We start from the raw sequence: 12,312 nt of genomic DNA on the forward strand, positions 1-12,312 counted from the left end.
ATGTGGTTTATTTCAAAGTTACATAAGCGTTGTTTCTGAGATGTTCCTGGCGATGTTTCTCTGCAAACAGTGTGTTTCTGGGGATTCAAGAGCAGGATTATCAGAGTGTATAACCTCTGTATCTGCTCCTGGGTATGTACTGTGATAATGCAAATAGGAAAAGATGAAATCTCTATGCTTATTTATAATTTCTGAAGCTCAGCAATCTACTTCATATGGAGTCTTGGAAATTTTCTGTAGGATCTGGAATTATTGCCACTGTAGATTGTGGTAGCAAGGAGAAAAGGGTCTCTTCCTCTCTCCACCTTTGTAAGCAGTTGCATTGACGTATGTTAGGTCATACACCTTGCTGAAATGAAACCTAAAGTGAGTGAATCAAAAGTCTTTGATTCAACCCCATTTTCCTTTTGACAATACAAAATGCTGCAGGCTTCATAACTATTTATTTCTGAATTGATTTATTATAATTGAGAAGTGATTTTTCACTCTGAACTGCTATATTAGGATGTTACCAATTTAAGTTTACATTTAAGCGACCAGGAAGAATAGGCACAAACAGAATTTCAAAGTTTTTAATGTTGTCTCACTCTAACATAAGCTGCACTGTGCTGTTTGTGACTGGTACAGTCCTTCACCGAAAGCTATTTTGTCTGATGATAAAACCATGAGTGTATGAAGCTTGCACATTTTTCATCTCTTTTATGACCTTATCTTTTCCAAGCGGCTTCTGTGAAGGTATCCTAACTATAGGAAGCACCTGGCAAACATATATGATATCTATACTGCGATAAGCAGTTGTGAACAAGAAAGTAGATCTGTCAGTTCTGAACTGTTCATTGTTAAAGTACTTGGTTGATTTAGATGATTGCAAAATACATTATGGAATGACTAACAGCTGCTGTTAACATTCCTAGTCAAGAAAGTTCAATAGTTATATCATACTAGAGTTTCTGTAAGAGCCTAATGTTGATAGGAAACACATGGATTAAAACAGCAGGATTGAGAATAAGCGCTAACCCATGTAATTCCGTAAAATACTGCAATAACTTGTGATACAAGCTGATTAAGTCCAAATTGGAAAGTCTTTAATTTGTTAAAAAGATTAAAGTGAAATCACTGGTTAGTATTCAAGTCACTTTTTCCCTATTTGTCAGTATTGTCAGAGATGTTAGAGTTCTCCCTTGCAGGTTTCTGGTAATATGTCTCCTTTACAGTATTCAGATTCCCTGACCAACGTTGAATTACAGGGGTGTAGCGTGTTAAATTACAGAATCACAGCATATCAGGGATTGGAAAAGACGTTGAAAGATCATCTAGTCCACTCCCCCTGCCGGAGAAGGAACGCCTAGATCAGGTCACACAGGAACGTGTCCAGGCAGGTTTTGAATATCTCCAGAGAAGTAGACCCTGTTTTGAATAATTGTGTCTCTTCAGTAAGCATGAGGATGTTAAAAACAACATTAAAAAAACAAAAAAACAAAAAAACAAAAAAACTTTTTATGTGTTGTGTTCAAGAAACATTTAGATATTGTACTGAGGGACATGGTTTGGTGGGGAAATACTGGTGACAGGTGAACTGCTGGACTGGATCATCTTGGAGGTCTTTTCCAACCTTGGTGATTCTATGATTCTGTTTTTTGAAGAGGAATTTAACAAATTCATTCTGGTAAGACATGCTAAGGTCAGGATGAAAATTATGTTCATATTAGAGTATTGAAGTTGATTGCATATGAAATTCATTTTGTTTTTCTAAGTCGTGCTTTGTGTATTCCACAGGTAACTGTAAGGCAGAGCTTTCTTTCACCCGATTTCAGCTGGCTCAAGATAGATTCCTAAAGTTAGCTGTGTGTTCTGGAGGATGATTCATGTCAGCTATCACCAAGCGTTGTCACATCTGAAGCATTCTAGAATGGGATGAGTCACTGTGGAGGTTCCTCTCTTCCCTAGCTATTGGAGTACCTCCACAGTTAGCCTGGTGTAGCTTAGCTTTTGGACATTTACCTACAGAGGAGAGGAATCCTTCCCAAGTGCATTTTTAAAATCACAAGTTGCAGGGTTTCTAGAAGACTTAAATGACCCTTGAATAAACATACTATATGTTATTATAGATTCTTGGTCATGTGAATATTTTTTTTTAACCACAGTAATGTTCTTATAATGGATGACATTTGCTTATCTTAGTTGCCATAAGGAGAAACTTCAGGAGAAGCAGATTTGCTTACTTTTAGAGTATTTATCCTGATGGTACTAACATGCTTTATTAAATGTAACTGAGGAGCAAAGTGAAGAAATAAACCTGAGAAAAAAGTGGGCGGTATATATAAAGCTCTGCTTTTGACATGGAAGGAAAAAAAAGTCAAGGATCCAAATGCCTATGCCTATAATATAATATATATGCCTAATATAATAATATATGCCTATAAAACAGAGAAAAACTTAATCAGTTTTAAAATAAATATTAAAAAATAGTTTCATTGAAATTCAAAAATAGTCAGTGAATGAACAAAAAGACTAAACAATAGAAATAAAAGAAATTCTGTTAGGAAATAAACTCCTTTGTGCTAAAAAAATGTTAGCTGCTAAGGTATCATTAAGGGGATGGAATTAAAAAGCTGAAGAAATGCATTTTGTTATTAATTCTTGTCCAAGTTAGTTATTAACTCTTGCGGTAAGCTTCCTTTTGACATTTTAGAAATTGCAGTCTGTAGCACCAAAAATATTGACCTGGCCATTTTCATTGGACCTTGACACATAGCTGAACCTGGGTTAAAATCTCTTCCCTGATGGATTCTGCAGTCCACAGTAAGGTCCAGATGGTCAGTATCACAAGCAGATTGCTTCAGGATGGGGAGAGAGTAGTATGGGAGTACAGGCCGGTGTGGGGATATTTCAGGTGTGTAACACGTAGGCTTGGTAGTTGCTGAATAGAAGAAAAGTATTGATGCAAATAATAAAAAATAGTTCAGATAGATACAAAATAAAGTTTCCCGTAATGTAAATTCTCCATATTTTGTTCTATCCCGTTTGCACAGAATTACATGCATTAATTCATGAAAAGCTGATTATGGAAAACACATAACACCATACTTCTTGAAACACTGAAAAAGCAAGTTCATGGAAAGTTAAGCCATTTGCTAACATGAATTTTCAGATCTTTCCTCGTCTCCCACATACTTAATTACTGTGTTCAGTAGGTTCTATACCTTAGCTGTAGCTCTGTCCTTCTTTTGCCCTTCAGCCCAATCTTTTCACGTAAGTTTTTCCCCACTTCTCTTTCAATTCTAATAGTTTTGTTTGTTTGATGTTCTGGTTGGTTGCACTGATTGAAAGAATGCTCAAATTTGCATGCTAACACCAGGTTTGCATATATTACCATCTGGAAAAACTTTTATATTTTGGAGCTAACATTTTCCGTGCTCAAGCTTCATCTAAAGGAACTGTTATTATTTCTACCTTTTTGTTGTTGTTTGTTGTTACTTTTCCTTGGTCTATATGGAGTTGTTTACAGTGGAGGAAAATAATTTTTTTTAGTATAAAAATTCCCCTTGAACATTCGAATTGCTTTCTGTGGTAATTATACAGCTTGAGTTAGAAACTCATTGTCAGTGTAGTCTTTGCTGTGAAATGCTTTGTAGCATTTTGGCAAGAACTGGAGCTGATCTTCTCAGGTTTGTCTCTGGCTAAATGGTCCTTTGTGTCTCTATAATAATAAACAGCTGTAAATAGTTGTGAAGGTAGAAATATGGATGTAAAATATGATAGGTTCTTCAGTCCACCAAGAAAAAGAAAAAAGCGCTTGCATTTACTAGAAAACTAGCTGCACAAATGCTAGTTCAAAATACTCGGGGAAAGCAAAAAATTGGTAAGATTGCTTGATTTTGTTTTTTCAGCATGTGAGCCCTTATTGACTGTCTTCTGAAGGATAACTCCAGATTGAGCTGAAGTGCATGAACTTCAAATGTCTGTGTAAAATTATACAGTGGGTTTAACAAAAATTATGCTAGATATTCTTGATTTGTTTTGGTTTAATTGACAAATCGTTGTTTAGTATCTTTTTAATACTTATGAATTCATGTTTGTTATTGGAGTCTGGAGTGAACATGGTATTGTATTAATGTGAGAAGTAGTTTACCAGGTTCTTACATTTGAAAAATTGTTTTATGAATGCAAGTAAGAATATGTTATTACAAGATGCTGCTACGTACACATGAAGTTCGTACTTTATAGTGCTTGCATATGATCATATACTTCAAAACTCTGGGTCACAATCTTATCTCGTGTAAATATAGCTCCAGGGATAACGTATGGGGATCTGGCATGGTTTGTTGTAATCACATTTCTCTACCTATGTTGCTATTAAAAGCTGTTGTTATCATAAGTGGAAATAATTTGCAAGTTATTACTTAATTGCTATTATTTTTTTTCCTTTGTTTCACTGTTCTTAAATAAACCAGCAGTCTGATTTCCAGTTTCAATTTGTTTTTTAATGCTGTTCACTTTTATGTGGAACACAATTTTTTTTTCAAAAGTTTGCTTCTGAATTGTTATAAAACTGGTTTTTAAACACACTTCCTAATACCTTTCTATGCAAGGCTTTCTTGGATTAATTAGTGGTAAAAAGAAGTTCTACAAATGTTCTTAATTACTAGCTGGGATAAGCAGCCTGGCACAACATTCAGCACATTACTGTGGCCAGTACTGCACTTTCAACAAAGAATTCTTCACATAATTATTAGGTGGCCATCTCTAATCTACCAGACTGTAATGTTCAGCATGCTCTATGTACTTACTTCAGACTCGATAGTTCCTGAAGGCCGAAAGAAGCTCTCTGGTAGATGGTGAAAATTCTAAAATTTGTTAGAAATGTTATATTTCTTTAGATTTATACTGATGGGGAAGAAGTGGTCATAGGAGAGCTAGCTTGAAACCTTTGGATAAAAATTCTCTAAATCCCTAAATACCCCACTAGTTGCCAGAAAAGCCAGAATGTATAGTGGACCACATACTTGCACAGAGTGTAATAAATCTGCAAAGCATAAGCAACAGTTAGATGTCAATTCAAGAAAACATTCAAGTCAAAAGATTATTTTCCTTAATTACCTCACTTGCTGGGGTGTAACAAGCTGATTTGTTTCTCTCATTTGTGCATACAAACCTAAAGAGTCCTTAAGCTTCTAAGTTTGCAGAATAGGTGCTAGTGATGATTCTGTTTTTTAAGCATATGGAGTAAACACTGATTACCAAGATTTACCTTTCCACAAAAGTGGAAGGAATGAACACGTTGGACTTGTTTGGATCATTGGGAACTCACTGATGTTGAAGAGTCTAATACAATTATTCTTTATTCATTTCCTTTATACTTATACATATGTCTATATTTTCATTTGCACCTGTAAGCAGTGGTTAGGTTATTACAGTAAACCTGACTGAAAGTTGTTCTTGAAATATTTCAATAATGTATTTCTTGGGTTACTGTTTTTTTTCAGGCAATGAGGAAGGCATCCAGGAGGCACCAGAATCTGATGGTGATGCAAAGTCAGAGAAACCAGGGCAGCTTGCAGTGGAGACAGAAGATTGGGATGGGCCAGGTAGGAAAAGAAACAGCTGAAAGGCAACAGTAATTTTAAAAACTTTTTGTTATTTTAGTAGTTGTTTTCTACTTTGTAGTGGTATATAACATTCTGTTTCTTTCTTGATCCCTTGGTGTCCAGGATATTAACAGATAAGTACTAGAAGACAGATCTGGAGTAAAAAAATGTTTTGTCTAAACCATTTTGTGAATCGTTTATCATGAAATATCTTACATACCTATTGTTATAAACGAAAATGTTGTTGCTGCTCAGAATTCTAAGATAAAAATTTGTCATTAAATTCGCAGTTTCATGGTTGTGTTAAGTTTTTCTGTTATATTTTCTGATGCTTGATGAAATGCCACTATCCTCCTCCAAGCTTTATGCCTACATTTAGCAGCATGTTGGGCTTAACAAAGGGATAGGAACTACTGACATTTTTAAGGACTGTTTACCAGTTTTAGGTGGATATAAATCACTTAGCACACCTGGTCAATGATTTCATTTGAAAGAGAAACTCTGAGATTGCAGTCAATACTGTTAGAACTCCACATTAAAACATTGATTCACAGCAACATTTTTTATTATGTACTTTAAGAGAGGACAAGCACAGTATTACTATTACATTTGACGGTAGCATACGAAAACTTTCTAAATATCTGTTCTATGTAAATATGTAAAGTCTATGTCATGTAATAAAAGCATCTAAGACAAAGGGTTAAATTGTATTTCTGAACTAGGCAATTCTACAGTTAAATCCAGTGCAATGTCTTCATAGTAAGGACTCTAGAATGGGCTTTGAAAATCCACTACATTTAATATATTTTAAAAGTGCAGTTGGAAAATGTGCATTTGAAGCTATATATACTCTCAGAATGGCTATATCTCTAATGGACATTTTCCCTAAAAAGGATGAACATGTCAGAAAAGAGTTTCAGAAGCGTTTTATCAATAATTTATAATGCAATAATAATATTTCATTAGAAAAAATTCCTATATTTCAGTCACATTTTCACCCTTGCTTGATTTTGCAAATTACAATATATGCACTTCATAAAGAGAAGAACAACAGTAATGGTAATTTTCTGAAACCAGAAGCTAGAAAATATAATGCAAACAAAAAGGAAGACATAGTGTATATAATTAATATGATGTCATTTTAAATATTTTTAATGATAATACACAAGTTGAAGCTACGTAAAGCACTGTGGTGTTATATGAAAACAAGATTTTCTAATAAAAAACACTAACATACACTTAAAATAACACAGAAGACATCTTTAGATGTAGCAGAACAGCCTTTTCCAGCTTCATTGCAGATTTAAAGACTGTCAGTGATTAACATATTATTTTTTAAAATTTCATTACTAATAAATTCTATCTTAAATAAATTTTTGTTCCTTTTTTTTTAAGTTTATTTCAATACAGTTGAATATGTTTTTGTGTTGGCATTTACGGGTTTTTATATGAGCTATCTTACACCAATGTTACAACACATTTTTAAAGACACTTTTTTGATTTCATTGGAAAAAAATACTCAGTTAAACAGTAAGATGTGTGTATTTCTAGTAATGTATATTTATTGTTAGCTTTGACACAGGATAAGATTTGTCTTCAGCAAACTGATGGCTAATGACATGAAATAAGCTTTGTTTTTTTAAAATGTGGATTCTTTAAAGGGGATAATATGTATGAAGGTTGGAAAGGAATGGATGCACACCCCACACCATGCTCTCCATCATGCACACTTTCTGAAATGAATTTGGTTATTTATTGATACGGAAAAAGAAATGATCAACAGAAATTATTTTCAGCCATGCAGCACAAGAAACATGATAGCTTCCTTCAGATCTTTGAGAAAAAAAAAAACAAACAACAAAGCATTAAATACTTTGCTTCTTTAGAGACTTCTGCCAGCACTGCAGAAAAAGAACTGTTAAATACTCCAGTACTTTACCACCTCATAGTAGAGGTGCTGTCTTTATCAGGAGATGGTCATTGTTATTGGTTCTACATTTGGTTTCTTTAGTGAGAAGGAGCTCTCAGAACCCAAGAAAAACCATATTCTGTGTGATGCAAGTTGGTGTCAATTGTTGATCTGAACTGTGAATACCCAAAGCTAGAGCTTTTTTTTGTTGCTGTTTTTTCTCTATTACTTGACATAGTTATTTCCAGAGCCAATATTTTCTACAGACTAGAATTCTATGTGCTACTCATTAGCAAAAACTTCTGGTGGAGTCAAAATTAAGTTTCAGGACACTAATTAGAGTTTTATTTTGTATGAAAATTCGCATTGTTAAGTGGTTCACACGCATATTCAATCCTTTGTAACTAGAGTATTTTTATGCGGAAAAAATCTATAGTTAAATGTGCTGTAACTTCAAAGAGTTTCTGCTGAAGCAGTCTCTCAAATTGCATCATCTTGTGGCCTTCAGTGACCAACATGGAAATTCTACAGTGATAATGCTTACTTTATGTACTTACTCTTTTACCTGAACTTTCTAAAACTATCCATAATTTTCATTGGTTTTGTCCCCATTTTTTTTTTTTATTGTTTTTAATGAGAAGATGCCTCTGAAATAATGGAAATTGAGGTTAATAGACTGCGTATGGACACACAGTGATGGACCTGTTCTTTTCCTGTTATAGCCAGCCACAGAAGTCCAAGAAATAGAGTCCCCAAAGAAGACTGAGTTTAATAAAAATTTGCATGAAAGATTTTTTTCTTTAAGATTGTAAGCAGAGGACATTTAACAGCCTCAAAAACACTACTTGTTTTCAGATGCCTTCATGTGTATAGATGCATATGTTTCCTTTGTATTACTGTTAGGTTGTCAGTGCAAGTGACACCAGTGATCAAGGTTTTAAGAGGTAATGAACAGGTGGCTCTCCTATGTGTCTTCCATGGATTATCAATAACCCATTAGGATCATACCTTGTTTTAGTGGATATTTATTGGAAATGTAAAACAAAATACTGCCCAACTATGAATGAAATATCCTAAGGGTTTCATAGTTCCATACCAGAACTCTTCTGGCAATATACATGTAATATGTCATCAACTATTTCATTTGTATTCCCTATGTGAGCTATTATTTTTACAGCTGCAAAGGAGTGTTTCTTTTTTGCAGAACAAGTTGATTATGTGAGTTGGATGATCTTAATTAAAAGTCAGTGTCAGCAGTTCTGATATTTATCTGAAATTTTCCAAGAAAGTGAGATAACTGCAGTTGTCCAAGTAACCAAAAAGGAAAACAAACAAAAAAGCAGAGCAATTAAAAAAAAAAGTCTTTTTTTCTAAAAAAAAAAACAACAACAAAACAACTCACCTCTCCTTGTCATTTTATGGCTATTTTTATGTACTGTTTACATTCATCTACACATAAAGTGGAAGTTTCCCATGTGTAAAATTGTGCCTCCAGTTAATCAGCAGAATTTCTGCTACTGATAATAGTAAAGCAGGATGAAGTCACAACTCATGTTAAACCTCAGGGGACTCATCATGACTCATATACATATATCAAAGAAATGTAGAAAAAGGTATGAAGGATTGTTAAATATATCACATCATACTTTCTTTTTATTACCATCACAGGATGGTGTTTTTCTTAAAATACATCAGAAAGTGTAAGTAAATAGTAAATATAAAATTAAGTAGTACTTTAAAATAAAGTTATGCTATGTGTGACACTGCTATGAATTTTTCATAAAAGATACAGTTTTTTATGTGAATTCTGAAGTAGGATGTGAATCAGATTCTTGTGAACGTTTTATGTGACAGGTTCTTGTTTTTATATCTTCCTAAAAGGTAGTTTGAAAAGCTTTTCTGAAGAGATTTTCTGTAACCTTTCGTAAGAATTAGTGTAAATATTTATTGATTGTTGGGCTAAATCTGCATTATTTAGTAATACTCTTAAGCAGTTTGTGTTACAAAGCAAAAGTGGATAATATAGATCGGAATGGTTGGTAGGCCACTGCAAGATGGAAACAGACATTAATGATAGTCTTCTTTTTTTTTTTCTTCTTCTCCTTTTTCTTTTTTTTTTTTTTTTTTTCCTTTTTCTTTTCTTTTTAAACCAGTCCTAAGAAGGACTTGGAGATTACTGTCCTGATTTCATTTCTTTTTTGATTGGGGAATGTGGTAGATATAAGATCTTGGAAATGCTATTTGATGTAAATTAACAAAAATCCATGAAACATAGTTAACCATAGATATAGTCTGACAGTAAGAAGAATATTGTGAAGAAGCAGAGGAAATCATAGAACGACTGTGTGTTACTCTGACAGTGAATCGGTATTATCTCTGCTATCAGATAATGCAGTTATCATTAATTTTCACATTTGCATTTCAATCTTTGGAAGGAAATGACTCTTGCCGGATGAAGATAAGAGCTCTGTACCACTATAATGAACCATCATTTTATCCCGATGCTTTGTATCCATATGAAAATGAGGCTGGGTGGTGGTGTGGTATGTGAGGAGGGGGTGGGGGGGTCATAGAAACATTATAACAAAGTGTCAAAATCACTACAGACTTTTGGAGCCCTTTATGAAGCAAGAGACAGTCTAAATAAATCTTCTATAGTGAAGTGGATATCGGAGTAAAAGCAGAGAGCCTGGCTCCTATGCTGGGGTGTTAGGAGGGGCCTTCTAGGAGCAGGGGAGGATTTCTTTGCATCTTGGTCTGGTTTCCATCTCTAGATTGGAACTAAAGGGAGGCCATGGGGAATACGAATTGCAAAAATGGAGCGGGAGTGGTCATCGGGTAACCCCTGGACGGCAGGTCTTATTTTGACTCCTGAATAATATTCAGGTCGGTGAAGTAAATGTTAGCAGATCTCTGACTTCATGGTTTGCTCTGACAGGGCAACTTTTGGAAGGTCACTGCACCTGCATGTTAAGTACAGGAGGATTTCAACTATTTTTCACCCTTGTATATAGTATATGTCTGTAAGGACTGTGGCGTTCCCAGTTCTTCTCTATGCATTGCACAGATTAGCGTTGACTAGCTGAAATTCCATTGGAAACCTCTGCAAGGCATTCTTCCATTTTAGTTCTGATGGATTGACTAAAACCATCGTTCCTCAAGTGATCTTGTACTATATTCACCTTGCTTAACCTTAATGCTGCACTTAGTGCCTGTAATTTACAGACTTCATCCATACATCAACACTCACTGTCAGATGTCTGCTCTAAGCAAGAACTCCTGAGGTTTGTCCCTCCTTCCTTTATTTTTTGTAAAAAAAAGCTGTGATTCTTATATCATCAAATGATGGTAGGAACTGATATTTAAATGTATTGTATTTTAATGTCATTCTTAGTGTATAACCTGCTAGCATTTCTAGGAGTATCAGGATGTCCATCTTGCCATGACAGCTCTAGGCTGCTTTAGCTCAGAGGCTGTGCAGTGGTGGTGGGGCTGAGGAACTGCCCTTCTGGCTGCAGCTGCCGCTTCCTCCTGCAGACCTTCCTGATGGCCCCTCCTTCTGCTCTAACTCAGTGAATACATTCCTGTCCCTAAAAGAGGAGATACAGGACTAAGAGCTATAAGGAAAACACATGCTGTGTTAGTAAATACAGCAGTGACAGAAGCTGAATAGTATATACCACTGAGGTGCTAAAACACGTCCCTGGCATGACTGCTGTTGAGGCCCACTGACACTTCCTAAATAATTCCAGATTTTCAAGTGTTGAAGCAGTGCGTGGAGCCTTATCTATAGGTAGTTAGCCTTATAGACTAAGGGAGTCTCCCAGCACACAGTTGCCCTTTTTTACTCTACTTAGCCTCAGTGCACAGAATCTTTTTTTGGCACATGTAGTTAGCTTTCCTTTACCAGAAAGGTTTCCTTCCTTCATTTACATCCTTTAGCAGATGTTGCTAGTGCAGAAATGGCTTTTCTGTGAAGCAATTCATCTCGTTACCAGATTGCTCCCCATAAAAAAGACCTGAAAGATAAGAAAATGAGACTGGCTGTATGTACGAACGTGGAAGCAGCAATCTAATCTTTGCTACCATGCAAACTTTTGTGGGAAATGGGCTGTTGTATGACCTACTGAGCGTGTTTAATAGACAAGATCAATAGGGAAAATTTTTATTCTATGGCCACTCCTGATGAAATACATGGTAGACCCCCGGGCTTAAAGAAAAAAGTTGAGGTTTAATACAGTTCCCCTAAAATCATGTGAGTAGACATTACTGATATTGAAAACTATGTTATTTACTAAATTGGAGTTACTTGCTATTATGATGACTTCATCCATTCAAGGTACAAATATAGTAGGATTCCATAAGCTTGAAAATAAACCTTACCTCAGTTGACTTAGAGCATAAAATATAAATAAGGAGAGAGTTCGTTGCTGAATACTGGAGCACTGTTCTCCTGTTTTGTATTTGGGATACTATTTTCTTGTCATTGTTTCATGAAGGTGGCATATATACATGAATTTAAATTCCATTGTGAAATTAGGTGCAGTAGAAATGCACCTGCTTCAGAAGTTGCTATTTAGCTTGCCGATATTCATTTAGTATTTCTGGGCACTTATTTATCCATCTGTGAAATGCTTACTTTACATACTATGTTAGGTGTAAATTGGAAACTATCTTAATCTGCAGACTGGCAAATTTTAGACTAAGTGGACTTGACATTGATCCAAGACCTTCCTAAATTTTTAGAAAGTACTTACGTATGTCAAGGCAAGAACATCGTCCTGAATCATGAACAGTGCTAAACTCTGAGTGAAA

At 35.0% G+C, this 12,312-nt stretch overlaps 1 protein-coding gene across 3 annotated transcripts in view; it reads left to right on the forward strand.

Moving 5' to 3' along the window:
• Positions 1–12,312, forward strand: part of ZFPM2 (zinc finger protein, FOG family member 2) — a 305,941-nt gene that overhangs the window by 68,921 nt on the left and 224,708 nt on the right. For all 3 annotated transcript variants that reach the window (XM_085221559.1, XM_010709238.3, XM_085221560.1), the window contains one exon: positions 5,487–5,588. In XM_085221559.1, coding sequence (XP_085077685.1) covers positions 5,487–5,588 — 102 coding nt within the window. The remainder of the gene's footprint in view (positions 1–5,486; positions 5,589–12,312) is intronic.

This window comes from Meleagris gallopavo, chromosome 3 (assembly GCF_905368555.1).
Source record: "Meleagris gallopavo chromosome 3, MGAL_WU_HG_1.1, whole genome shotgun sequence".
Taxonomy (NCBI): Eukaryota; Metazoa; Chordata; class Aves; order Galliformes; family Phasianidae; genus Meleagris; species Meleagris gallopavo.